Source organism: Vulpes lagopus, chromosome 10 (assembly GCF_018345385.1).
Source record: "Vulpes lagopus strain Blue_001 chromosome 10, ASM1834538v1, whole genome shotgun sequence".
Lineage (NCBI taxonomy): Eukaryota > Metazoa > Chordata > Mammalia > Carnivora > Canidae > Vulpes > Vulpes lagopus.
Window position 1 is genome coordinate 83,191,806 of NC_054833.1, and position 27,509 is coordinate 83,219,314.

Genomic DNA, 27,509 nt, shown 5'->3' on the forward strand with positions numbered 1-27,509 from the left:
TTTTGTGAAAGAATGAAGGCCTTAGTATGATGTTGGTCAAAGGCAAAAAAAGATTTTTATCTGCAATAATATCCTTGTTTAATTATTCAAACCCAGGGAAATCATGAAAATACTTTCAGGCCTTGGGAAAGCACATCACTCGGATGTAAAAACCCCCGTGGTACACATGTCAACCCTATTGGCCTGCCCAGAACCCACTGGTTCTGGGAAGAGCATTTTCAGGGGAGGTTACAAGCACAACTGCACTTGGCCGATGTTTTTTGTGCAGCATGTGACCGTTTCTGATTCACCATGTATATTTTTCTCAAATTAAAGACACATTTTGGATTGTGCAAGAATCTTCTCAGCTTCCCAGGGCAGATTATTTTAATGCTGATATACGGGAAATAATGACTTGGATTTTTTTTAAATTTTTTATGCTCTTCAGTGGAAGTTTCATTGAAAGCCAGACATATGTACATCTCTAGATAGCAATGTAGGTAGCAGATAACCTGACTTGAGACCTGTTTGAAGTGTTTTTTTGCAAAGGCACAGACAACAACCATAAACATAGTAGGAAATGACCAAGTAAGTGATGACACCCAGTGTCAATGTTGATACAAGCATGTCTTCAATGGTTCAATAAGAACATACTATAAACACTACTACATAGAGCTAATAAAAAACATATGTCTATACATTCATTCAACAAATGGCCAAGACAGGCCATGGGTTTTGTCTCCTGGCAGGACTGTCCTGGACATGCAGGATGTGGACGGCTTCAGGGCGGAGACCAGTCAATGGAAGAAGGAACATAAGCCTCAGGCGAGGGCAGCGCTGACCATAGCTTGTGTTCTGAGGCAATGTCTCAAAAGCAGTTTTGTTGGAAATTACCTCGTTTGGTAATACTTTAGAAAAAATCTTCATTTTGTTTCTGATCCAAGAATCTGGAAAATCAAAACTAGCAGACAGCCACTTGTGAGAGGAGACAGGGCAGGTGACGTGCAGGGTGGTTGGTTCCATAGGAGACTTGGACCCAGGTCTCTCATGAGGCTCAGAAGCAGGTGCTGCCCATCTGGTTACACTCAAATAACCACATCCATGAGAGAGGCAACAGAAATCATCTTGCAACAGGATGACCGACCACAGATGTGATCTCTGCTCACATCGCATCAGTAGCTGGCCATGGAAGCCACATTCTCGAAGGGCAGGGGCAGGGCCCTGTGGAAGCTGTGCTTTCCCCTGGTCCTCACAGATCCACGCACATCCTGCCACCCCAGCCACCTCCAGCGAGTCCGCTTTGCTGTTGTTTTTGAAGGAAGCAGAGAGGAAAGGGGATAGAAACCTGGGGAAAGTCTCATTAGAAACAGCTTCATGGTGGAGGTAAGCTTGGTATGTAGGCGAGCACACACCTGCCTGTCCTCTAGACACAGGAAGTCAACTTCATAAAAAGGTTGTAGTTTTTTATTTGTTTTTGGTGGAAAATATGGGCATTGATTAAAAAAAAAAAAAAGGTTGTAGTTTTAAAGGTCTAATTTTAACCCATCATCATGGCAAGCTTTTTCAAGTAGGCAGAAGTTAATGAGACGTGATTATTGCTCTTTGTGTCCAAGAGATTGATCTCTAGGAGGGCCTATTTTTACATTTTCCAGTCGAGAAGCCAACTGGAAAACCAGAGAAGAGATGATGGGAGCCAAGGACGTGAACAACAGGGAGAGGAAATCAGATGAGGGAGCCATTAGTGCCTGAGGCACTCGTGTTGGCTGGTTCACTCAGTGGGGGCAGGACTCAGAGACTATGTCCTCTGTCCTCCGTCCTTGAAGTCAGGCTGCAGGTGACATGCCCCAGTGCTTGAGCTTGGCACCATGGAGAGGTTGCAAAGCCTGGCTGGTAGCAGACTGCGCCTTAATCAGAAATCCCACCAGGATGTGAGATGAACAGAGTGAAGAGGGTAGGAGCCTGAACTCAACAGAGGACTCAGATACCCAGTGTGGTGGACTGTCTGTTCTGGGAGGTGGGAAGCAGGCCAAGCCAGGCGGCAGGTTCAGTGTGGGTTACCTGCCGTGGGGGATGCCTTCCAGAAGCCATCTGCTTCCTTCTTTAAAAACTTCACTGTCATTTTCAGTGCAGTGTGACAAAAACTGTGAACACTCCAAATATTCTTCCCAGCACTTCACTGTTCATTCATTCATGAGGGAAACCTTTAACACCCTTGTCCACAAGACAAAGTATGGTGTGGGCCCTGACTAGCTGGGTGATGGCAGGAGCACCTCTAGGTTACACACAGGGGCCCAAAAAACAAAAAGGAATGTCGGTATATCCCTGTCCTGAGTAAATGCCACATGTCTGTCCTCCACCTCTGGAACCAGCAATCACTACATTAGGGGTCCCTGACTGAAGGCCTGCCACAGGTAAGGGTTGGGACCCTCAGGAGGTAGGGGGCCTAGTGCAGCAGAGACCCTGGAAGGGGCGGGGCACCTTCCCTTCCACAAGTGGCCTTTCCCTAAGTGGTAGTGGATGTTGGGAGTTTTGGGGTGGAGAGAACACCTTGGGTGGGAGGGCAGGAAGGCAAGGGCCCAACAGCCTGCTGTCAGCAGCAGGGACCCTTATTACTGTGCCCTTCTGTTCCCTTTCCATTCTTTCCTGACTCTGTGGTCACTTAGCTGCTGTGGCCTCCAACCCAGGCAGGGGGCACCTTGGCCTGTCTCAGCAGGGCAGTCTCCTCAGATGGTGGAAGGGCAGGGCATGCCTTCACTGGCCTCCAATGGCAAGCACCAAGCAGCAGGAATGGTGCATGTTGGCAGCTGTGGCTGTTACCCACAGAGGAACTAGGACCTGGGCTCGCTGCAGCTAGCTCTGCATGCTAGTGAGAGCGTGCAGAAGCCAGTTGTGCTCACCACAGGGTCAGCAGGAGGGGGTTTTCACATTACGTGGCCATGGCTCAGCAGCAGCTGGCTCTGGTCTCCACCCCAGGAAGCTGACATTTGGGATCCCTGTTCTAGTTCCCATTGGTTTTCACTGAAAACCCAAGAAAGGAGCAGGGAAGGCGGCACATCCCTCGGCCTCCTGCACCCCACTGGCCCAGGAGGCTGGATGTCCGTGTCAGCGAGGAGGACAGCAGCAGTGGGCGGCGCCTCGGGGCCCTGGGCACCTGCCGAGGCTTCCAGAGTTCAGTGGTGTGGTCTGGGGTCCTTGGAGGTCAGTGGCTCCCCTTCATCCTCTGGTGTCCGGCTGGTGGCCACTGCCAGGCTCTGCATGGCCTCCCGCTGGCGCTGCTTGGCTTTGTTGTAGAGCAGGACACCAGCTGTCACGAGGATGGTGCCGATGGCTGACAGGCTGGTGACTCTGTTGCCGAACACTATAATACTGAGCCAAATGGACAAGGCGTGCTTCACGGTGCTGGCGACACTGCAATGACAGGGGGTTACGGCCTGGGTTTGACCCACCTACTCACCCACCTGCACAGGCCAGGGGCACTCCCTTGCTGGCTCCCTCCTCCTTTCTTTTTATTGGGAAAGGTGTCAAACAGAAGCAGGGACGGGTTATAATGAACAGCCATATTCCCATCATCTAGACTAAATATTTTGTTTTATATGCTTCATCCTTTTCTGAGACTGAAATACTTTTATTTTTTTATTTTAATTTTTTAAAGATTTTATTTATTTATTCATGAGAGAGAGAGAGAGAGAGAGAGAGAGAGAGAGAGAGAGAAAGGCAGACACAGGCCGAGGGAGAAGCAGGATCCATGCAGGGAGCCGACGTGGGACTTGATCCCTGGTCTCTAGGATCACGCCCTGGACCGAAGGTGGCGCTAAACTGCTGAGCCATTTGGGCTGCCCCGAGATACCTTTTTTTTTTTTTTTTTTTGAAATACTTTTAAGTAAACATTTGCCCCTAAATAGTTCAGCTTGCTGTCTAAAGAACAAGAGGACTGGGATCCCTGGGTGGCGCAGCAGTTTAGCGCCTGCCTTTGGCCCAGGGCGCGATCCTGGAGACCCGGGATCGAGTCCCATGTCGGGATCCCGGTGCATGGAGCCTGCTTCTCCCTCTGCCTGTGTCTCTGCCTCTCTCTCTCTCTCTGTGACTATCATAAATAAATAAAAATTAAAAAAAAAAAGAACAAGAGGACTTTGCAGATGGCTATAGTGCCCTTACTACAAGGGCAAGACCAACATGGGCTAGGAGGAGCTGGAATTGCCCCAGAGAGGCCACAGGGACAACACCCAGCCTCTCAAGGAGACTGTCTGATCAGTGAAAATAGCACCGTGCGAGTAAGGCAAAGACCCTATAAAAATGAAGTTAATATGAAATACATTGAACTGTTAACAGTGCTTGTGTCTGGGAATTGTGGACTACTTATGCTTTACTTTTTGTATTTTTCCAAACTTCCTATCATGAGTTAAGTATTGCTCTTATGATATGAATGAAATACACAAAAAAGCTATCTTCTGTAAAAAGAATTGGTTTTCTGCTTTTTGCCCTTTTTTGAACTATCACTAACAATTGCTGAAAAAGTTTTGGGATATTTGGAAATAATTCCTGGCCCCAAATGGTTACTAGGACTTGTGACAGAGACAGTTACTGCCATGGGCTTCAGGAGAACATAAAAATCAACATTCTTGCAGACCTTTCCCACTCAGGACCCAGGAAACAAGAGGACTACCTGAGTCCCAGGTCAGGGCACAGCACTGGCTCCAGGCCTGGACCTCCAGAATGCAGAACGTGACTGGTGCACCAGACAGCTGCTGCACTGACCCAGGCCAGACCAATGTGAGTAGGGAGGAGTGAGAGCTGCCCCAGAAAGGCCACAGGGAGACAGAGGTCTGACCGGCGAAGCCTGATGAGTGAGGCTTTCGAGCAGTGCAATTCAAGCCAGCCCACCAAGGTCTTCACAACTGCCGATACTTCCACTTCTCTGCCACCAGTTCAGAAGTTTAAAAAAAAAAAGGCCCCACTGACTTTCAAGACATGATGTGCCCAAAGCTGCTGAGGTTAGTTTCTAGGCCCACCGGTGACATGAGCACATGCTTTTCTGCTTGTTACTTAAAACTGCAGTCTTGAAATGGTGCTTTCATTAAACGCTTCCAGTTACAAAAATGAAGAGAAGCCAGTGAGGCCATTGGCTCACCTCTCAGTTTCCAGGGCTGTGCCTCCAATATGGGAGCCTAAGATTGCCATATGGGAGCCATAGATAAAATTAGGAATTCAGTTCCTTGGGGCACCTGGCTGGTTCAGTCAGTTAAGCATCTGACTTTGGCTCCGGTCATGACCACAGGGTCCTGGGATCAAGCCTCATACTTGGCTCTCTGCTCAGCAAGGACTCTTGCTTCTCCCTCTGCCTCTCCTCTACTATTCCCCCTGCTTTTTTTTTTTTTTTGAAGATTTTATTTATTTATTCATGAGAGACACAGACAGAGAGGCAGAAACATAGATAGAGGGAGAAGCAGGCTTCATGCAGGGAGCCCGATATGGGAATTGATCCTGGGACCCCAGGATCACACCCTGAGCCACATGCAGAGGCTTAACCGCTGAGCCACCCAGGTGTTCCTACTGTTCCCTCTGCTTATTCGCTTGCGTGCTCTCTCTCTCTCAAATAAATAAATAAATAAATAAATAAATAAATAAATAAATAAAATCTTAAAAAAAAAAAAAAAGAATTCAGTTGCTTACTGCATTCACCACACCACAGGTGCTCATGGCTCCCCCGCTGAGAAGCTGGAAGAAGAACATTCCAGCATCACAGGTAGTTGTACTGACATGCTAGTCCAGACAGAAAATATTCGAACCACTCTGGACAGTTTCCATGCTAATGTGTAGACTCCTTGTGGAAGCAGATTCCCTAAAGATTTATGTCACGTGCTTCGCTGTATTTCAAATAGCACCAAAACAGCACAACCTAGTGATCACAAATTGAGGCCACGACCCTCACTTCAGCATCTGACAATCACAAATACCTTTTATAACAATACCTGGATTTAAATTCTTGTTCTTAAAAAAATTAAAAATAAAATAAAATAAAATAAAATAAAATATATTTTTTAATTTATTTATGATAGTCACAGAGAGAGAGAGAGAGAGGCAGAGACACAGGCAGAGGGAGAAGCAGGCTCCATGCACCAGGAGCCCGATGTGGGATTTGATCCCGGGTCTCCAGGATTGCGCCGTGGGCCAAAGGCAGGCGCCAAACCGCTGCACCACCCAGGGATCCCAAAATAAAATAAAATAAAATAAAATAAAATAAAATAAAATAAAATAAATCCTTGTTCTTTGCAAATTACCTGGACATGTTTCATCTCTCGGGAAGCTACTATGCTTACCTGAAAGTCACAGGGGAAATTTTACCCATGAGGGCATAGGCCGTGACACTCTGTAGGTGGAACAGAACACCATCCATCAGCAGCAACAACACGACATCCTGGCTGTAACTGAAGCTCTTCCCACTTCTGCCGATCACTGGCAAGTCCTATGTGCCAGAACAAAAACAATGCTCTGCTGGTGCCAGTCTTCCTTTCACTGCTCACCCACAGAAAAGAGTGGGGTCACAGGTACCTAGTAATCTGGGTAAACTGTTGTTGAGGAGTGCTCTGAAAATAGCCTTCTGGGGTGACAACCCAACAGCATCTACCAACATTCTAAACATGCATATACACATGGCCAATAAGCACACGAGAAGGTGCTCGACATCACTGATCATCGGGGAAATAAAAACCAACAGCACAACAGAAGACTATCTCACACCCATTAGGATGGCTACCACCAAAACTGAAAGAACAGAAATGACAAGTGCAGGCAAGATTGTAGGGCAGTTGGAGCCCTCGTGCACTGTTGGCAGGAAGGTAACATGGTGCTGCCACTTTGGAAAACAGTTTGGGGTCTTCAAAAAGTTAAACAGAGAACTACTGCAAAAACCAGCAACCCTACTTCTGGATATAAGCCCAAAAGAACTAAGCAGTGTCTTATTTGCATGCTCACATTCACAGCAGGACTTTTCACCAGAGCCAAAATGTGGAAGCAACCCAGGTATCCATTGATGGGTGGACAAACAGAACATGGCCCAACAACACAGGGAATGGTCCTCAGTCTTAAAAAGAAGGAAGTGCTGAGAACACCTGGATGGCTCAGTGGATGAGCGTCTGCCTTTGGCTCAGGGCATGATCCTGGAGTCCCGGGATCAAGTCCCACATCGGGCTTCCTGCATGAAGCCTGCTTCTCCCTCTGCTTGTGTCTCTGCCTCTCTCTGTGTGTCTCTCATGAATAAATAAAATCTTAAAAAGAAAAAATGAAGGAAGTGCTGACACCTGCTATGTGGATGGTCCTTGAGGACAACATGCTCAGTGCCATAAGCCAGTCCCCAGAGGACAAATCCCACAGGATTCTACTTGTCGGAAGGACCTGTATCCTACGGATCCAACTACAGTGTAGGTGCTGGGGGCTAGGCTGGGGGTGAAGGAGCTCAGAACTCAAATATGCCACTTTGGCATCAGGATTACTTTGGTCTGAAGACCCTTAAAAAACAGCAAGAGGAAAAAAAAAACCCAGCAAGAGCAAGAAGGGCTCTGACCTCCCTTTTTCTCCCCGAGAAGCAGGAGACAGGACCCCGTGGAGGACGCCCATGCAGTGGGAGGAAAGATATACATACACTCACTGCCAGAGACGGAGAGTTGGGCGGGCCCTGCTAACGTTGTCCCCATCTGCCTGCAGCCAGCACGCCACCGCCCTCCTGCAGTCCTCTCTCCCTGCTCAGCCTGCAGATGAGCACACAGGCTTGCTGTGCCCCTCCTCTGGATCTCGGATTCCTCGGGGCCCCCGTGTCATGTGAAGCTTATGTTAAATCAGTCTGGGGGCTCGTCCCCGCTTAATGGCCCCACCAGGGACCCTAACAGGGACAAGCAGAGTCTCGCCTCCCCCACGAGGGAAATGGGAAGCTGCTGTTTCATGGGGACACGGTGAAAGTCTACAAACAGATGGTGATGGTGATTATACGACGATGTGGACATATTTGATGTACACTTTAAAATGGTTGGAATGGTGAATTTTATGTTTATGTACATTTTACCACAATAAAAATATTTTCAGGTATGCACATTCTTTCAATAAATTGTTCCAATTCCAAAAATGTATCCTACAGAAACAATCTCATCTGCTAACGACATAACACAAGAAACTCCTTGTTCTGTATGAAATACACCAAGCAGTCAGGTGTCTGTTGATGGGGCAGTGACAAATCAGGGCACAGCCACACTTCGGAGCACAAAGGATAAAACAGCCCAGTTCTGTTTGTGTTTTAAAAAAAAAAAAGATCTGCATATATATATACTTTTATAACACTAGTGGAATCATATTACATACATGTATATTTGAGTATGTTTCTAGCCATATAGACAGGTCTGGAAGGGAACTTTGTAGGAAGGAGTGGGTCCAGGAGAGATCAGGAGACAGACTTTCTTGTTTATATACTCCTGCCCGTTCACTGCTCTATAGCTAGGCACATGTTATTTTATTTTATTTATTTATTTTTTTTGTACATGTTATTTTAAAATGGAAATAAACAGGGATCCCTGGGTGGCGCAGCGGTTTAGCACCTGCCTTTGGCCCAGGGCACGATCCTGGAGACCCGGGATCGAATTCCACGTTGGGCTCTCGGTGCATGGAGCCTGCTTCTCCCTCTGCCTATGTCTCTGCCTCTCTCTCTCTCTCTCTCTGTGACTATCATAAATAAAAAAAAAAATAGAAATAAACAAGTCTAGAAACCCTCATACAAAAATTTCAGGAAACTCCCACAGCTACAGATTGGCCTCTACATGCACAAGCCCATGTCAGAGACCCGTACAAGGTTTGGCTTCCACTTTCTCTGCCTTTGCCTCAAGGGCACATTGCTGAAACTTTGTGAATGATGCAGCAAAGCCATGACACCAAGGAGCTATCCACATGACCTGGAAAGTTAAAGCATCCTGCTCCCAAGTCACTATCACTACAGGTAAACAGCAGCCCAGGCGCCAGGTGGTGTCCTGACACTCACCATGAAGAAGATCCAGGCGGGAACCAGCATGGCCACGGCTGCGGCACTGGTGTAGAACTGCAGCTCTGCCGCCCTGCAGGGGCAACACAGGGACCTGAGGGCCTCTCTCCATGGCAGAGGCCAGGCCTCCAGCAGGCAGCTCTAGAGTACCCAGTGCGTGATAAGTTTGTTTTGTCCTGGGGGACAGGGAGGGCCTGTGTGTGATGGCCAGTCTGCGTGGCTACCGCAGATTAAAAGGCAGCTGGAAACAGATGGGGTTTTTCTTCCAAGTTTCCGCAAAGTACTTTTATTTATTTATTCTTCAAAGTTTCTTTTCTTTTTTCTTTTAGTAATCTCTGCACCCAACATGGGGCTCAAACTCACACCCTGCAACCAAGAGTCGCCTGCTCCTCTGACTGGGCCAGCCAAGCACCCCCTCCACAAAGTAGTTTTAAAAGCCATTTAAGCCCAAGCAGGAAAAGTGTCAGGTCTACGTGGATTCTGAAAGCTCAAAGGGCCAAAAGGTCCTCTCAGTCCTAAAAGTCGGGGAGTTTCATGGGCTAACAATACTTACGAGAACCTGTATTTGTCCCCGCTCAGGAGTTTTTTTGAAAAAACGTTTTGCAAACTAGAATAAAGAAAAGAAGAGGTTAGCTGGCGATGCAAGAAGTTAGCGTGGACCTCAAAGGGACCTCGTGTCTGCCTCCTCCTAAGCAATGATGGCCCTGCATGTCTGCTAGGAGCCAGGCCATGCTGGAGATATCCTGGGTGTTGTTTCACTGTGAGGGGGACTCCATGAATGGCCCCTTTTACAGAAGGGTAAACTGAGGTACTCAGAGATTGAGTGATGTGCCTGAGGTCACCCAGATCTTAGGGGTCAGAGAATCCTGACCTAAGTGCTGCATAAAACCTCACCTTGAGCCAAGAGTCCCCCAAAATCAGTAACTGCCACAGGCTGGGCCACCTGAGGACTCAACACGTGGAAGAAAGTGAACAAAACAGTCTAAGCTCATGAAGACACCAGTGAAAAAACAATGGACAAAATTCCTGAATGGAACAGACAAACCACAGGGGAAATACACATGTGGCCAACGAGAAAATGAAACAGCGCTTAGCTTCCTCAGGAACCAAAGGGCTTGTCACTTCCCCTAGGGACTCTGTTCTCTGGACTCTAGAAGCAGAGGTTTGTTTCATTTTGTTTTGATGCAAAAACTTCATTGAGGACCAGAAAAGACGAAAGCCCTCACTAAGGAACTAGAAATCAAAACAATCTTGTGGGCAACCCTGGCAGCATGGCTCAAGGGCCCTTGTGGATGCTCACAGGCTCTGTCTCTCTGGTGGGCATTTACCCTGCACAGCGTCAGAAACTCCAATGGAGCTCATGTGAAGAGACACTCCCTGCACATGTAGACAAGGAGTCACTAATTTGCAGGAGGCAGTCATAAGGCCCAGGTTTCTGAGAGCCCCTGGTGCCAGCATGGGATGCTCACAGGACCACACAGAGGGAGCAGAGCCAGGCACAGGCCGAATGCATGATGAGGCTGTATTAGATTTCTAGGAGCTACAAACACAGGGGGAAAAAGCCGGAAGGAAATACATCTAAATGTCAAAAATGAAATTAAAGGTGACTTTTAAATTTTCACTTGGCCCTAGTATTGAAAACCTCAGGGCGAGCCTGTCTGACTTAAACAGGAAAGGCAATAATAAACACCCATGTGGCTGTTTCCTCCCTTTCCCAGAAACAGGAGACCTAGAAGCCATCACTACTTCTCAAAGAGTAGGGCTAGCCACGGCTTCAGCGTGGACCTCATCACCATGGCCTATACAGGATACAGAATGGCTGCTCTCAAGAATCCAAAGAGCAACCGAGAACGTAACATATGTCCCCTTCTGCTGCAGGACAAGGAACCTCCCAGGTGGTGCTTTTCGTCTGGCACTTGACACTGGCTGCCCTGGTGGGCACGGCCTCTCATGGCCCTGGCAAGGACCAGAAAGTGCCCCTTTGTTCTAGGCATCGGACGGCCTCTTCCCCTTTGTTTAGCTGAACGTAGAGGCATTTCCCCACAAGGGCATTTGGCATTTGTTAGTTAACCATGTCCCTGCAATGAGTCTTTTTATTTTTTATTTTTTTATTTTTTATTTTTTTTTAATGAGTCTTTTTAATACTAAGACCACATGTTGTCAAATTCTAGTTGTTGTTTTTTTTTTTTTTTGAGAAAAGGTTACCTTATTGGGATATGAGGCGTTTGGTATTTAGGAAAAGGCAGCATCAGATGTGTCCAGCTTTGAACTGTGAGATGTAATTCTGGGTTAATCTGAACTTAAATGTCCACCATCCCGATCACACCATGTGTCCCCATGCTCTTCCTGACTCACCAGTCCATGATGTTAGTGGACAATGCAGCCGAAAACCCCAGGACATTGAAGCTTATCTCTGTGGCCGTGCACAGTGCCAGGCCTCCCATGACAGGGATGAGGGAGAGGTTGACCAGCAGCCCTAGAAAGGACAGAATACACAAAAGAGATGTGGTGGTCAGTATTCCTGCTGCAAAATCTCTTCTGGGCACCAAGGCCGTCTTCATACCCCTCATGGAAGCTGCTAATTCCACTTTCATTCAAAAACAAGCAGCTTCCGAGTCTTTACACTGGAGGGAAATTACAACACATCAACGTCCATACCCGCAATAAGCTCGCCACCATCTCCCAGGCCAGTAGCCTTGTGAGGCCTTTCTCCATGAGGTGTGCCTGCTGGGTCCACAGGCAAGATGCATAAGCCGGGGGACCCTGAGCCCTGCCTGGCCGGGCATCACAGAAATTCGCTTGAGAATGAGGAGGGTGGACAAGCAGTCTCCAGACCAGTCTGTCCAAAAGGGGGAGCTAGGGGTGGGGGCAGTTTCATGGCCTGGTGTACGGAGTCCCCCACCACAATCTGCAATCTATGTGGAGATTACTTCTCTGCCTCATTCTGAAATCCAAGGAACAAACTCGACACAAAAGGTTAAAAATGTCATTGAGGGGCACCTGGGTGGCTCAGTGATTGAGTGTCTGCCTTTGGTTCAGGGCGTGATCCCGGGGTCCTGGGATCGAGTCCCACATTGGGCTCTTCATAGGAGCCTGCTTCTCCCTCTGCCCGTGTCTCTGCCTCTCTCTGTGTCTCTCATGAATAAATAAATAAAATCTTAAAAAAAAAAATCTTTGTTAAAAAAATGTCCATTGAGCAGGACGGAACAGCACTCACTTTGGAAACAGGATACTGGGCCTCTGGTTGCTTCAATTTCAGATACTATTTAGTTTACTGTGAAATTCAAAGTAGACGAGGGAAAGAGCCTTCCATGTTAGAGTTCCACTCTGACCTTTGGAGACAATGGCCACCTCCTGGCACAGGACAGTGCTGTTCAGACCCAGGTCTTTAGGGAGCCACCAGCACACTGAGAAGCAGCCCCCAGGCCTATGCAGTTGCCAGGCTGAGAGCTGGAGGAAGGGAACCTGGCATGTTGAGCACTCTGCCTGTGAGCCCTGCCTCGGTTCTCTAGCATGTGGTCTTGTCCTCCAGCCCGCCAAAAATGTCTGTTTCATGATGGACTGTATGTGTGAAAACCCAGAGGAGGCTACAAGTGCCGTTTTGCCCTCAGGAAGGATTTACTTTTGCAGTTGGGAGGTATCCATGGGTGTGGGCATGCTCAGGGCCCTGGGATAGAGTCCAAGGCTCTGCTGGGTGTCCCCCTGACAGGCCCCACATAGACTGCAGATTGTGGTGGGAGACTCCCTAGACCAGGGCATGTTCACAAAACGTGAACCGTCCACCTTGGAGAGGTGAGCCCCAGCACCATGCTGTTGCTGAAAGAACCCCCTACCCAAGGGGGAAGAGGCGCTGGGGCCAGAGGAACACTCACCCGTGTACTCCCCCAGGATCATCCGGGACATAATCACAGTGAAAATGGGAGCAGAGCTCTTCACCGTCTCAGCAAATGAAACCGCCACGTTTTTCAGGCTGACCAGACCCAAAACCACTGTTGCAAACCTAAAAATAAGCCAAAAAGTGTCAGTGGGACAGAGGATCCAGCTGCCCACCCCCCTCCTTGCTTCCCCTGGGGAGTCCTAGGTGCACCCCTGCAAACTGTGGGGTGCTGCTCCATGTCCCCAGAGTGGCGGGCCCATTGAGATGAGGGGCGTCACTCTCAAAACATTATTAAATTAGATTCATGACTTCCAGAAAGAAATCTGATCGTGTTCAGATCCACAAAACCAATACATTTGTTGTCCTAAAATCCAGACAGCTCTTATGACTACATAAAGTCCACAACAGAAACATGCCTGTGATCACGTGGTTGTAGAGTCAGTCCACTGGCCTCCCACTCCTAGCGAGGCCAAGACATTCCATACAACACACAACTGGAACATCAGATTCCTTACCTCATTAGACCCACAAACAGCATGATCATAATGAAATTGGGTGGATAAGAAAGGCGGGTTTTGTGTTGATATAAACAGCAAGGAACAAATATTTTAATGCATCCAATGAACGTAGTTGACAACATCTGCACCGCACCTGAAGGAGGGAGAGGAGAGCGTGTGAACTTCCTTCCTAGCGTGTAGGCAGACAGAGCATGCGGTTCTGCACCCCAGACACATCCGACACCCCGACCCATAGCCCCTCCTTCCCAAGGACCAATTCATGTAACCAGCCCTGCCCTGCAAGTCCCAGGAGCCTGGAAGGTGGGCCCTGTGTTACCTACCTAGCATGCTGGGCTCCCCTTCCAGCAAGGACAGGATGTACTTGTTGAGAAAAAGGGTACAGAAGCTGAAGAAGAACCACAGCGTGAGGTACAGCAGAGCCCGCGAGCTCCACACGCCCAGGTCCGACTCTATGACCGTGGTCTCCGTGATGGTTATGGTGAGCACATTCTCCTCAGGGGCTCCCTCGCCCCTGGTGAAAACAATCTTCTCACTGCGGTGGCCAAAGAGAGACCCCCAGGCAAGGAGCGGCCTCCCCTTGGGCTTGTCCTCGGGGCCGGGGACCAGCTCTGCCAGTGCCAGTGATTTGGCTGAGGCCGACATGCTTGTCTCCTCAAGGCCAAGGGCAGCATGAGTCAGGCTGACTCTGGGGTGAGGACCTGCAGGGACAGAGCATGGACCGTGACTTGCCCTCCCAAGCCATAAGGAAAGCGCAGTACTCACTGTGAACATCTTAACATCCTCAAAAGTTGTAACCACCAATTGAGTAACTGCAAACGTGGAATTTTGGCTTCCTTTTCACATCTGTGTGAAAGCATCCTGTGCTGGGAGCAAGGACCCCAATGGCAACCATCTCCACTGCCTGAGGTGCTGAGAACCACAGCCTCCACCAGCTGCCCTTCCCCACCTGCCCGCTGTCTGCAGACCCCAGGATGCCCCCCTGCAGGCCGCCAAACCTCCAGGCTCCTGAGGCCACCCCAGGGGCTGCACACCTTTCCACTGGTTCCCAGAGGAGAGGCCACACCCAGGCCGCCGGTGGGTCTTGGTGCCAAATGGATACCCTTGCTGCTCTCCCGTGCCCTTACCTGACTGTTCATATACACATATATTTTTAAAGATTTTATTTATTTATTCATGAGAGACACAGAGAGAGGCAGAGACACAGGCAGAGACAGAAGCAGGCTTCCCCTGGGGAGCCCGATATGAGACTCGATCCCAGGACCCTGGGACAATGATGTGAGCAGAAGACAGGTGCTCAACTGCTGAGCTACCCAGGCACCCTGACTGTTCATATATTAACCAGTTCTATTTGTTTCCACCTGAAATTGATCAGTTTTTCTCACAGTATCTTGTTCTTTTTTAACTAAAAAAAAATTTTTTTTTTTTTACAGTAATCTCGACACCTAACATAGGGCTCAAACTCATGGTCTCAGGATCAGGAGTCGTACGCTCTTTCAACCAGGCTGGCTAGGGGGCCCCTGTGTTTTGTTCTTTCCTGATCTTTTGGTTCCTTCTTACATCTTCTGTTCTATGTTCTCTGACAGTTCCTTACCCGAGACCTTAGCAGCACCACCCTGATTCTCTGTGTGTCAGTGGGCTCCAGCCCCGGGGGTCACATGACAATCACTTCTAGCAGATCACGTTGTGTGGGGCCACTGTCCGCCCTGGGCCCAGGGTGAGGGTTTGGGGTCCGCCTCTGTCACATGTCCTAAAAGTGTCTACTTTCTAGACAAAACCTGCAGCATACCAAACCCCTAGCGACTGGTCTCAGACCTGTGGTAGCAGCTTCTCAAGTGAGCCTCCGTCCTCTTTCCTAAGATCACAGGCTTAGTCAGATCCAGCTTCTCCCATGGAGGCCAGGCAAGTCCTCTGTGACAACTGCCTGCCCCCATCTCAGGAGGGCCAGAGTTCCACCTCCTTCCCCAGTGACTTCAAACCTGAGTCCCCAGCAAGCCTCCTGTTCCCACAGCTTCTGACGTCTGTGGGCTTCCTCTTGCCCATGATACATCTAAAAGAATCTCCAGGGATCCCTGGGTGGCACAGCGGCTTGGCACCTGCCTTTGGCCCAGGGCGTGATCCTGGAGACCCCGGATCGAATCCCACGTCGGGCTCCCGGTGCATGGAGCCTGCTTCTCCATCTGCCTGTGTCTCTGCCTCTCTCTCTCTCTCTCTCTGTGACTATCATAAATAAATAAAAATTTTAAAAAAATGTTTAAAAAAAAAAAAAAAAAAGAATCTCCATCACACTGCATCCCTGACTCCACGGTGTAGCATGAGGCATCCAGGTGCTAAGCTGGCTGCACCACTAGCAGGGGCTTGGCAGCTCCTCTCTTGTAGGCTGGCACCTCCAGCAGGACCTCCCTTGGCAGCTCAGCCTGCCCGCTCTGCTGCTCTGCTGTTCATCTTTTTTTTTTTAAGATTTTATTTATTCATGAGAGATACACACAGAGAGAGAGAGAGAGAGGTGCAGAGACATAGGCAGAGGGAGAAGCAGGCTCCATGCAGGGAGCCTGATGTGGGACTCTATCCCGGGTCTCCAGGATCAGACCCTGGGCTGAAGGTGGCGCTAAACCGCTGAGTCACCTGGGCTGCCCTCTGATGTTCATCTGCAGACAAGTGCCCAAAAGCTCCTCAAGCTTAAGACTTTGGATTGTTTTGTTTTTTTGTTTTTTTTTTTTGGATTGTTTTGTTTTTAACAATTTTTTTAAAGATTTTATTTTTTAAATTTATTTATTCATGAGAGACAGAGAGAGAGAGAGGCAGAGAGATAGGCCGAGGGAGAAGCAGGCTTCATGCCGGAAACCTGATGTGGGACTTGATCCCAGGACTCCGGGATCGCGCCCTGAGTCAGAGGCAGATGCTCAACCGGTGTCCACCCAGGTGTCCCATGTTTTTAACAATTTTATTGATTTATTCATGAGACACACAGAAAGAGACAGAGACAAAGACAGAGAGAGAAGCAGGCTCCCCACAAGGGGCCTGATGCAGGACTCGATCCCAGGACCCCAGGATCACTACTGAGCCAAAGGCAGGTGCTCAACCACTGAGCCACCCAGGTGGCAGGTGCCCCAAACCTAAGACTCATTTTCCCCACGCCCAAAAGTTGGTTCCTATCCCCCAGGCACAGGTGGCACCAGAGACTCGGCCATCCTCCCCCGACCATGCCTTGACCCCCAATGTCTGTCCTTCTGTCCACCATGATCTCAGCACCACAGGCCCCAGCAAGCACCCGCATCTAGCCCAGGCTGCCTACATGCATCCCAACTGTGGCTGTACCAGAGCAGCCTTCCCAGAATGTGTGACCTGGTCCCTATGGGGTGTGCCTGGCCCTTCCTTCCATGGGCTCCTCTTGAGCACGAGCTCCTCTTGAGCCTCCTCTTGAGCACGAGCTCCTCAACGTCTCAGGACACTGACAATGCCCGGCTCCACTGCAGTGCCCCTGTTCTGCCTCCTCTTCTCCAGCCCAGTCCCACAGTTTTGTTCAGGGTTATTGAGGTGCTCTGTGGGTTCCGTCACTAAATGTTCCAGGCTGAAAACACCCAGCAGCACAAATGCAAGCAGGTTCCAGACCTAATTGGTGTGGATGTGACCCTTCAAGAGTCTCTGCGAATGGCAAGAAACAATAAAAGAAGAGATGACCCACAGGGTGCATGGCTGAGGCTGGCTGTAGAGACAGAGCTGGTGGTTCTAGGGGATCCATGAGCCCTTCAAGCATGCTCACATCTTTGCCTGGGGATGGGGTTTAATGTAGCATTTCTTTCTTTCTTTCCTTTTTTCTAAGGTTTATTTATTTGAGAGAGAATGCAAGCACATGGTGGGGGAGGGGCAGAGGGAGAGGGAGAAACATACTCCTCGCAGAGCATGAAGCCCAATGCTGGGCTCATCCCAGGACCTCGAGGTCATAACCTGAGCTGAAATCAGGAGTCGGAGGCTTAGCTGACTGAGCACCTCAAGTGCCCCTAGCATTTCTGTTAGTAGCAAAACACAGCCTAAATGTCTACTGCGGCAGAAACAGATCATAGCACATCTGTGAGGCCAAGGCCTACAGCAGCTGGATGTGGGGATCTGCCATGAGAGCCAATAAGGAAATCTTAAAGCTGCTGGAGGTCTGAAATGATAAGACCAAGCAGTAGAAGCAAATATTCAACATGTTTCCCCATAAGGCTGTTAAACATGCCAAAACCCCAGTATTATTTTGAAATGAAGATAGAAAAGGTTCTGAAAAAGAGTGGGGAGCAGGGAACTCAGGTTCAGGTTCATGGGGTGGGGGAGACGGCAAGGATGGGACTCGAGGGAAAGCAAAGGGCATGCAGGTGTGTAGGGAGGCAGCATACTATTTTCTAAACTCTTCTATAAGCTCAAGATTTCCATGTGGAAAAGAGCCCCATGCACCTTGAAGAGCTCTCGTCAACAGGAGTAGCATCTTCCAGGTGCTACTGGAAGGGTTCCCAAGCCCCAGCAGCTGCTGACACCATGCTTCCATGCTTGTTCAGGCCAGAGCCCATTGGTGAGAACCAAGCAGGGAAGCTGTATGGTGAGGGGAAGGCAGGGCTCACAGCACCTTCTAGCAGACCTAATTTGCCTGCCCGCCCCCAGATCCCCAGATCTGAAGCTTGCTGTCCAGCCCTGTAGACCCACCTTCAGAGGGTGAGGGCCTCTCTTGGTAACTGGGGGTGGCTACCCTCACCATCTGCTCCTTGGTGCCTGGGAGCTTCCTCTTCCTGTGCGCGAGAGGTTGCACTTTCCCTTCCTCCCATACACACAGAGACTACCATCAGGTGCTGGGGCCCCAGCAGCCACCACACCAGTGCTCCCATCCCCCATGTCCATAACAGGGCTCAGGAAGCCCAGGATAGATGCTTGGGCCACCAAGAAATGCTCACCTTCCAGTGAACAATCTTTCCGTGACCATCAACATCTTCACAGGCAGCCTACCCAGCCCAGTGATGAGCCAAGGTGACAACCGGGCACAGAGACAGGCAGATCCCCGGCTTCATGTCCAGCCAGAGTAACTGAGGGGCAGGAGCCCTCCAATGTGCATGGTTCCCACACCAAGTCCAAATATGAAAACCAGGTCTGGAGCCGTCCAAGGCATGACAGACACTGGGTCTGCCTCTATCCTTCACATCAAGACTTATCAGTCACACCAGGATTCCCAACTGCTTCCTTGCTTTGTTTGGTGAGATAGAAGCCCATGGAGGTTGGGGAGAGAAGCAAGAAAGCAAGAATGTCAAGGGGCTCAGCCAGGAGAGTGACAGCACTCAGACTCCTCCAGGGACTGGGGTTAGGGGGTGGAAATAGGCCTTGGTCTGCAGAGAAAGCAGGGACTGAAGATCACAGAGAGGACAGGCAGGAGACCAGGAGACTCTTCTCTGAAAGATTCAACAGGCAAAGGACAGATTTTGAGTATGGAAATCATGACCCCCAGGAGAGGCCTGGACAGAGAATGCAGCTGGGAGAAGAGCAAGACAAGGAACTAGAGGAAGGGGCTGGAAGGAGGCCAGAGGAGGAGGTAGCAGGTCCCAGGAAGGGTGGTACCAGAGACACGAAGCACCCAGCCACAGGGAGATGTCATCAAAAAGGGCCTTTGGAAATCAGGTGTAGGACAGCAGAAGCGAAATCTCACCAGAGGCGCTGAGGAAGCTCCAACTCAGGACAGGATCCCCTAGTAGCAGCCGGGGGTACTTGAGGCAGGTGGGCCATGAACCTGGACCTGCTCTCTGGGTCCTGCTCCCAGTCACACCCGTAGTCTGGTGCCAGGAGAAGTAATTAGCTCTGGAGAAAATCCTGCTCAGTTCAGGCCTGAAGATCAATGGATAGGGATCAAAGATCAAAGATTACCTGCTGAGAAGGGCTGCCAGTGGGGGAGGGGCAGTTGCCTGGCGCTCCAGGGAGGCGCAGACAAGCCAAGGGCAGCAGAGTGACAGGACACCATGCACCCAAGATGCCAGGAGGGATGAATGTCCAGAGAGGAGTCGCCCGATTGCAGGGCTGAAAAAAGGATGTGTTTGCATCCAAACTGCTCCCTTTCAGGTGCTATTTAATCAGAGGGGAGAGGCATGACTTTTTAGCCCAAGACACTGGCAGACATCGCCCAAAGCTGAAATCACTAGAGACAGAGAGACATCATGTTTGTCCTGATCCAAGGCACTAAAGGAGAACCTGGCACTGCTGTGGTTTTCATGCCACAGACACATGACCGAAAATCTAGTCGAGAAAATATGTCAGACAAACCCAAAAGTCCTCAGGTCACAAAGTCAAGAACCGGCAAAGACCACTGGAACACAGTCACTGAATGCAATGTGGGATAGCACCCAGACAGGAGCGCACACCAGAGAACGGATGTCAGTGGCAAGCTGGCCATAGTTGAACACAGTCTGCAGGTTAAGTGGTAGTTTTGTATGGATATTTAGATGGGAACAATGCACCGGTAATACTTAGTAAATCTCACTGAAGTCATGGAGGACATCAGGAGGGGAGCTGGGAGAAGAGCAGGTACAGTTGTTTCTTCTGTAAGTCTACAAGTTCCTCAAAATAAGTTTGAAAAATCTGAAATACAAAACATCTCAATTAATGGGTTACACAGACACGACAGAGCTGAAAAAAGTTACTGCGTTCGAAGAAACGAAAAATGTCTGAGGAAATTATCTGGAATGCAGCACAGAGACTGAAATCAAAATAATACAGTGACGGTAACCCAAGTATGGAGAAAAAATAAGCATGAAAGGGACGCCTGGGTAGCTCGATGGTGGAGGGCCTGCCTTCAGCCCAGGGCGTGATCCTGGAGACCCAGGATCGAGTCCCACATAGGGCTTCCTGCATGAAGCCTGCTTGTCCCTTTGCCTATGTCTCTGCCTCTCTCTCTCTCTCTCTCACATGAAAAAATAAATAAAATCTTAAAAAAAAAAAAATAAGCATGAAAGTTCCAGCAGAGAAAACCAGGGAAGACAAGCAATTTAAAGAGATGAAGCAGGGGTGCTCAGCTAGCTTGGTCAGGGATTGTGTGGCTCTTGGTTTCAGGGTAATGAGTTTGAGCCCCACACTGGTGTAGAGATGACTAAAAATAAATAAATAAGGGATGCCTGGGTGGCTCAGTGGTTGAGTGTCTGCCTTTGACTCAGCGTGATCCTGGAGTCCTGGGATCAAGTCCCGCATCGGGTTTCCTACATGGAGCCTACTTTTTCCTGTGTCTCTGCCTCTCTCTCTCTGTCTCTCATGAATAAATAAATAAAATCTTTTAAAAATAAAATAAAATCACATTGAACAACAATAAACGTGAGGAAGATAAGCCCAAGCCCAAGGAGACTGGTGACAGGGCAGGAAGGGGATCGGAGAGGGAATATGAGCAGACAACAGTTCTCAAATACATCTGTTCAGACAGTTATGACTTCTGGAACTATATTAATGTTCTACATGCTTAAAAAACAAAAATAACCCAACTCAATAAAATTTCTGAAGTGCGATACAAACAGAGGTGAACCAAACCACAAACCAAATAAATGACATAGTCACAGTGAAGACAGCAGACAAAGAACCCACCCGTGTACCTTCTGAACAGAATATTCTCCAGAGAGATCCAGGGGCAGTGTGAAAGAGAAAGTCAATAATGATGGCACAAGGTTAGAACCTACCGAATAAAACAAGTACCCAAACATCCAGTGATAAATGGGTTAGAGAAGAAAGCTCTTCCTTCCACTACAAAATCAACAGACTGATGTAGAAGGGAGGGTACAATTAGATAATCACCACCGGGCAGCCTACACCATGATCCTGCAAACCACTGCATCCTAAAGAACATCCCCTGCGGATAGTCCAGCCCGTGTGCACCACAAGACACCAGTAAGAGCATCTGCAGCAGAAACCCAGCTATCTATTCACAGGAGGACGGACACGTCAGGCAGGGAATTTTCATACAATGTGACATCAGACAACAGTAAAAACGAGTAACATATAGCAATATACAAATGGAGTTGACACAAAGGTCTCAACATGGATCAAATGAAATCAGGTTTATAATCAGCCGTTAGCCCGGAGTTTAAGCTTGGAACGGTACAGCTGCTCCAGGATCCAATGCTGGGCAGCACACATGAAAAGCTGCAGGCCAGATGGTCCTGAGCTCAAAGGGTCACACTCACCAAAGTCCTGGTGGGGTCACAAATGCCTTCCTGGACTCCAGCTCCCGTGTTTCCACAGCCTCTTCTTTCTTGGACCATGTGATTCAAGTTGCTTTCAGAGAGAAGCAATTCTTGTCCTGCAAAAACTAAAGGTCAGCGGCCTTCATCTGACAAGAAAGAATTGGCTTTAAGAGCCAACAGTAGATTTCAAGTCTGCCTGGAAACAGGGTGGAGCACTGGCTACCCCCATGTCACTGGTGATAAAGGTCTGAGTGATCTCCCTCTCAGATAGTATCACAAACAAGAACTAAGGCATAACGTTTTCTGACCAGCATGGAGTAGGTGGCTAATAAATCATCTTTACTCATCCAGGGAGCAGCTCTTGACTGCTCTCCTGCCCAGAGCTGTCCTCAGAATGTGCACACATGACATCTTGACTTTAAGTGCCCCACTACCTAACATGTCCTAAACAGGTGTGGGGAGGTAGGGGGACTGGAACTCTGTTCAACTTTTGCAGTGAGGGGCTCAGGGACAGGAAGGGGCCTGGGCTCTGCTGCTGCTACCTGCTAGTGTCACCGTGGAATATTCACCACTGAAGAAACGTTCGGCTGGAGGTTGCTGAAAATAAAGACATTGATGTTTCCCCAGCCAATTTTGCAGAGTCCTAAATTCCAAGGCTCATCAGCCTGAGAATAAAAATTCCTGTTCTAGAACAAACAACTCAAGATGTTCTCAAACACATGGTAAGGAAATCTAGATTGGTTCAAATTGTCAGCAGGGCATTTTAGATAAAATTTACTGAAAGTCTACAAGTTTTATACACTATAATTTAAAAATTCCATTTTTGGAGGGGCACCTGGGGGGCTCAGTGGTGGAGCATCTGCCCTTCGCTCAGGTCGTGATCATGGAGTTCTGGGATTGAGTCCCACATCGGGCTCCCTGCATGGAGCCTGCTTCTCCCTCTGCCTGTCTGCCTCTCTCTCTGTGTCTCTCATGAAAAAATAAATCTTAATAAATAAATAAATAAATAACTTCATCTCTGAGAAATCTGTCCTAAAGAAACAATTTAACAAAGGTCATGCTGGCCCTTTGTACCTACCGGAATAGACAGATAGTCTTGTTTTTATCACTGAAAAGCTGGACACTATCCGAGTATCCAATGGAGTATGTATATAATAAACACTGGCCTATTACCGAGGTGACATAATGTAGCTCGACAAGTTTGGAAAAAAAAAAAAATTTGTCATAAAGTGAGAGCAGAGTTCTTAGACCTTTGCACGATGTGCCCCAATTTAAAAAGCACACAAGATTCAGAGGAACCGGCAACTCTGACAGGCGTAGTCCCACGTTCATTAAAATCCTGGTTTGCTTCTCTACACTTTGTAATTTGTTTACATTGCAAGTGGATTTGTCTCATCTAAAATCCTTTCTATTCCGCTCTTAATGCCCATTCTCATGCTGTTTAATACGCTTTCATTCTGCTTTAAAATGTTACTTGCAAATTCAAATATTTGCGGTAAAGTACATTCCACTCCATTAAAAAAGCCAAATTTAAAGAAGCCACTGAACAAAGACGGCACGTCTAAGCAGGCTCCCCCTTCACAGCAGCAGTGAGCGACGCGGGGCAGGGGGCCTGGTGGCCGCGGCCGGTACACCCAGCGGCGTCGCCGGAGCCCGACTCACGGACGGTCTTGGGCAGCCTGGCATCTCGGCCACTGCACGGAGGTCAGCTTCCCGCGGCAGGACATCCGTGCGAGACGGCACAGCGCGACCCAGGGCGGACGCAGCGTCGGCCACCCGGCTCCGCTCTAGGCCGTGCCCCCAGCGCTGCCCCCACCCCGCTGGGCCCCGGCGGCCAGGAAGGGCGGGCGCGCCCTCGGGCCAGCGAGGCTACCGCTGGAGGTGGGCGGAGCAAGCGCGTGGGAGGAGGCGGGCGGGGCCGGGCGAGGGCGCTGGGGTGGGCCAGGGGGCTTCTCAGAGGAGGGGGCCGGGAGCCGGACGGCCGGGCTTAGGGCCGCAGCGCGTGCGGCAGCTACTGGAGGCAACCTGACCGCTTCTTTTATTGAGCGTTTTCCGGGCCGACTGGCCACCACCCCGAGACAATGACCCAGCCTGGGGGCTCCCCGCGGCCAGAGCGGCCCCCCGCGTCCCGGGCCCTGCTCTGCAGAGGGGGATGCGGGGCTCCGGGGCGCCCGCCGGGCCCCTCCACCCACCGGTCGCAGCGGGGCCGCGGGACCACAGCGGCGCGGGGTCTCCGTGCGCATCCGGGCGCACACGCCCGGGGCCTCCGCCCGCGAGCCTGGACGACGCGCGCCCACCCCGGGGCCTCGGGGCCTGCTCACCGGCCGGCCTCGAGGACCGGGCCGCCGGACTCTGGGGAGGGCCGAGCTCCCCGGGCACGGCGGGCGGGGGGCGCGGCGCCCTCCACACACGGGGCGACCCCGCCCCACGGCGGGGCCTTAAGGGCGCGCAGCATTTAAGGTGGGCTGCGGGCCGCGGGCCGGAGAGCGCGGCGTCCGGGTACAGACGGGGCGCGCGGATCGCGGCCTTGGGGTCGGGGTGGGCGGGCTGCGACGCCCCGAGGGCTCTGCACGCGGCTGAGGCGGGGGCGGGGCCGTTTCGCGTGCGCCGGGAAGCCCCGAGCAGACCCTTCTGTCCCGTAGGCAGCGGAGGCCGGGCGGGCAGCGCCTCACCATGGGGCGGCCATCGTCCCTCCGCCCCGCTCTACGCGACCGCCGGGCCGGGGGAGGACGGATGCCACCGACCGGAAGCGACGCGCCGGAAGTGACGCCTCCAGAGCCGCCGCCGCGCCTGGGGCCCGGCTTCTCGGACTTCTGAGCACCTGGGCTCCCCTGCCGCCGCCCCGGAACTGGGGGCGAGGCCTGGTGCCGGGCCACAGCGCCCCGGAACCCACCACCGCGGCCCAGACGGGGGTGTGTGTGCGCACACGTACACTGGCCTCTAATTCCCCTGGGGACCACTGGGCCGGCCTTGACTTGGAGGGATGGGCCAGGAAATCCAGGCCAACCAGGCCAACTTTCTTTTTTCTTTTTAAAGATACAATTTATTTAGTTGAGAGCACAAGCAGGGGAGGGGCAGAGGGAGAGAGAGAAGCAGGAAGCCCCACCGTGCGGGGTGGGGGGGGCTCAGTCCCAGGACCCTGGGATCAGGACCAGTAAGCCACCCACGCGTCCCTCACTTGTTTTTCTTTACAGCGATTTATTTTTTCTTTTCTTTACAGAGATTTAAAATTAGTACTTCAGACTAGTTAGCAGACAGTGCTCTCAGGTTGGGCTTTTCCTAGGCTCTTCCACAGGGTGGGCCAAGCCTGGCAGGGAGCTCCCAGGGCTGCCCAGGAGCCCCACCAAAGGTGAAAAATGAGAAAGGAAAGCAGCAAAAGCCAACTTACTTAACATGGCTACCTCAGAACATAATAATATGATGCTGTCTTCATCATCCCTTAAGTATTTAGAAGGGCTTCATCCATCTAAACAAAAGTTCACAAAATAGGTTTTTCTGGGGATCCCTGGGTGGCTCAGCGGTTCGGTGCCTGCCTTTGGCCCAGGGCGTGATCCTGGAGTCCAGGGATCGAGTCCTGCGTGGGGCTCCCTGCATGGAGCCTGCTTCTCCCTCTGCCTGTGTCTCTGCCTCTCTATGTCTATCATGAATAAATAAATAAAATCTTTTTTTAAAAAAAGTTTTTTCAAAAAAAAAAAAAAAAGTTTTTTCTTCTTTGCACAAAACCCTGAGATACTTTATGACTGCCCTGTGGTCTTGAGTTTTGAGAGTGAGTTGTTTATAGCCAGATAATTTCAAAAGCAAATTCATAAAAATTCAACATTCTTACAGCAAAATCTTTCTTATGTTTCATCTGGGGACACAGTTTTGAAATGGTATCATGTGAGCCTAGGACCTTTCCCTCTCTTCTGGGCTTCCAGCTGGCCTCCAGCCACTGCCTGAGGAAGCCTTTGTTCCACCCACACATTCCAGAATTGGTGTCTTGTCCCTTTCTCTGTCTTGTCAACAATTATTTCTAAATATTCAAATGAAACATTGCTGTCTATTAAGGTGGTGTGAGTAATATCACCACTGGGCCGTGTCTGAGTTTCATTCATGATGGGTGCCACACAAGTGGATCCGTGTCTTTTTATCTGTATGTGTTAGAGTTCCAACTTCTTCCTTTGACTGGATTCCAGGAAGCAGAATTTTGGAGGAAAGAATATAGACTGGTCAGGATTTTCCATACTCTGCTCAGTTTCAAATGGGGTAATTTAAATAATGCTTCTGATTTGCACACCCAAGATTCCAGTGTAGACCCCATTGTAGATATGAATCAGGATGCAGTCCTTGAAGGAGGAGACCTGACCAACAAAGAGACTGAGTTTGAGGTTCCCCTGAATCCTGCCTGTGAAGCTCTAGCTGGGGCATCAGGGCATTAGGCCCCCTGTCCAACCCTTGCTTCCTTCCATGACACAGGGGTCTTCTGACCTTTAGGGCCCCCTTCTGACAACTACTTCTTTAGGGTTTGGAAGATTCTGAAGGGTGATTTTCCAGAAAGCAGGAAGGAAAGCATCCATGGCAAATTCTGCTCTACCACTTTCATGGGCCCCTTCCAGATGGCTCGGCTGTTCTGCGTGTACCTCCTCTTGCCTCCAGGCCCTCACCACCTCTTATCAGGAATCATCTGTGTATGGGCCCTGGTCTGATGGCCCCACCTGGGTACGCTGATGAAATCTGCAGGCCCAGAGGATCACCATTTTCCAGGGGACAGTGAGGAGAACAGGAATATCTGGACAGGGGCCCGGGAGCCCCAGAAGCCGAGAAAATGGGGTCTGGGTCACGTTCCATTGGGTGGGAGGAAGGATGAAGCCGTCTGTCTTGTGCCACCAGGCCCACTGCCAAGGTTGTCAGGAAGCAATGAGCAGCTGGTTTGGAAAAACAGCTCCTGTCCCCAAAGTAGGGATGCAAGCCCTTCCTGGGAACCCTTTGGATGTCCCTACTCAACACCTTTCAACATGACCCTTGGCCTGACCCTAGTGAGGGCACTGCATCCTCTGTCCCTGGGATTCAGCCTCTGGGTACCATGGGATTAAAGGTCATGGAAGCAAGACCACAGGGTTAGGGAGCAGCTCATTTGCTATCTCAGGCCTGTGTCTGAGGAAGAGTGCTGGTGAACAAAGGGCCATTGCAAGGCCTCACTGTGCTCCCAGGAAGCCATGGGCTGAGATCAAGTCCAGCCTTTGTCCTCTGTGCGCTGGGGACAAAGGCCAGCTTTGCCTGGAGGCCTCCATAGGAGGGCCACTGCTGATCCAGGCCACCTGCAGGAGGGGTCCTGGCTGGTGGGTCTGTAGGCGGCTCAGACAAACCCTGCCCCACCCCATCCCCAACCCCAACCCCACCTCACCTCTTCCCCCTCCCACCTAATCTTTAGTGTTTATATAATTCTGAAAAACACCCAAGCTTTGGCCTGGATCTTTTGTTTTGTTTTGTTTTTTAAGATTTTACCCATTTATTCATGACAGACACAGAGAGTGAAAAGAGAGAGGCAGAGACACAGGCAGAGGGAGAAGCAGGTTCCATGCAGGGAGTCCGACATGGGACTCGATCCTGGGTCTCCAGGATCACGCCCTGGGCCGAAGGCAGCACTAAACCGCTGGGCCACCGGGGCTGCCCTGGCCTGGATCTTTCTGAAGGAGAACGTGCCAGAAGTGGCTGATCTCCACGTAGTCCCTATGCAGTTCCTGCCTCCTCCCCCATGCATCCTATCCATCCCACCCATCCTCTCTGTGCTCCTCCAACTGTTCTTTTACCCCTCACCTGCACCCAGACTAGCTGGTTCCTGGACCTAATGGCTTCCAGGTGGGGTAACCGCTGGGCAGGAGGGGAGCGACACCTCTTTGGGAGAGCGCTGCTGTGATGTGGACCGCGGCCTGGCCTGAGAAGGGAGGCCAGCCAAGTGGGGC

At 50.3% G+C, this 27,509-nt stretch overlaps 2 protein-coding genes across 14 annotated transcripts; one reads left to right on the forward strand and one right to left on the reverse strand.

Annotated features, from left to right (window-relative positions):
- Window positions 1-348: 348 nt before the first annotated feature.
- LOC121500558 (solute carrier family 35 member E2A) lies at window positions 349-24,373 on the reverse strand. Of its 13 annotated transcripts, XM_041772348.1 has the most exons (13): window positions 22,646-23,350; window positions 22,110-22,164; window positions 21,568-21,683; window positions 19,884-19,981; window positions 19,059-19,234; window positions 13,714-14,091; window positions 13,391-13,526; window positions 12,871-12,998; window positions 11,354-11,474; window positions 9,552-9,605; window positions 8,999-9,071; window positions 6,297-6,442; window positions 349-3,387 (listed from the first exon to the last, which is right to left on the reverse strand). In XM_041772348.1, exons 6-13 carry the CDS (start codon window positions 14,033-14,035, stop codon window positions 3,150-3,152), a joined length of 1,218 nt encoding a protein of 405 aa, XP_041628282.1. In that variant the 5' UTR covers window positions 14,036-14,091; window positions 19,059-19,234; window positions 19,884-19,981; window positions 21,568-21,683; window positions 22,110-22,164; window positions 22,646-23,350; the 3' UTR covers window positions 349-3,149. The 13 variants fall into 13 exon arrangements, with proteins under 13 accessions (XP_041628282.1, XP_041628287.1, XP_041628284.1 ...); XM_041772353.1 differs by lacking the exons at window positions 22,110-22,164; window positions 22,646-23,350 and adding an exon at window positions 24,240-24,373; XM_041772350.1 differs by lacking the exons at window positions 22,110-22,164; window positions 22,646-23,350 and adding an exon at window positions 23,760-23,894.
- On the forward strand, window positions 23,720-24,384 carry LOC121500561 (proline-rich proteoglycan 2-like). Its single transcript, XM_041772362.1, has 2 exons — window positions 23,720-24,027; window positions 24,210-24,384. Exons 1-2 carry the CDS (start codon window positions 23,720-23,722, stop codon window positions 24,382-24,384), a joined length of 483 nt encoding a protein of 160 aa, XP_041628296.1.
- Window positions 24,385-27,509: the final 3,125 nt, after the last annotated feature.

Excerpts from the sequence above, each read along its gene's own strand:
- LOC121500561 (XM_041772362.1), top strand. The coding sequence starts at position 23,720 with ATGCGGGGCTCCGGGGCGCCCGCCGGGCCCCTCCACCCACCGGTCGCA. Across the intron at positions 24,028-24,209 it reads AAGGGCGCGCAGCATTTAAG|GCAGCGGAGGCCGGGCGGGC; the intron begins GTGGGCTGCGGG and ends TCTGTCCCGTAG.
- LOC121500558 (XM_041772356.1), bottom strand. The coding sequence starts at position 14,035 with ATGTCGGCCTCAGCCAAATCACTGGCACTGGCAGAGCTGGTCCCCGGC. Across the intron at positions 12,999-13,390 it reads CTGTTTGTGGGTCTAATGAG|GTTTGCAACAGTGGTTTTGG; the intron begins GTAAGGAATCTG and ends GCTTATTTTTAG. Across the intron at positions 6,443-8,998 it reads CCGCCTGGATCTTCTTCATG|GACTTGCCAGTGATCGGCAG; the intron begins GTGAGTGTCAGG and ends TCTGGCACATAG.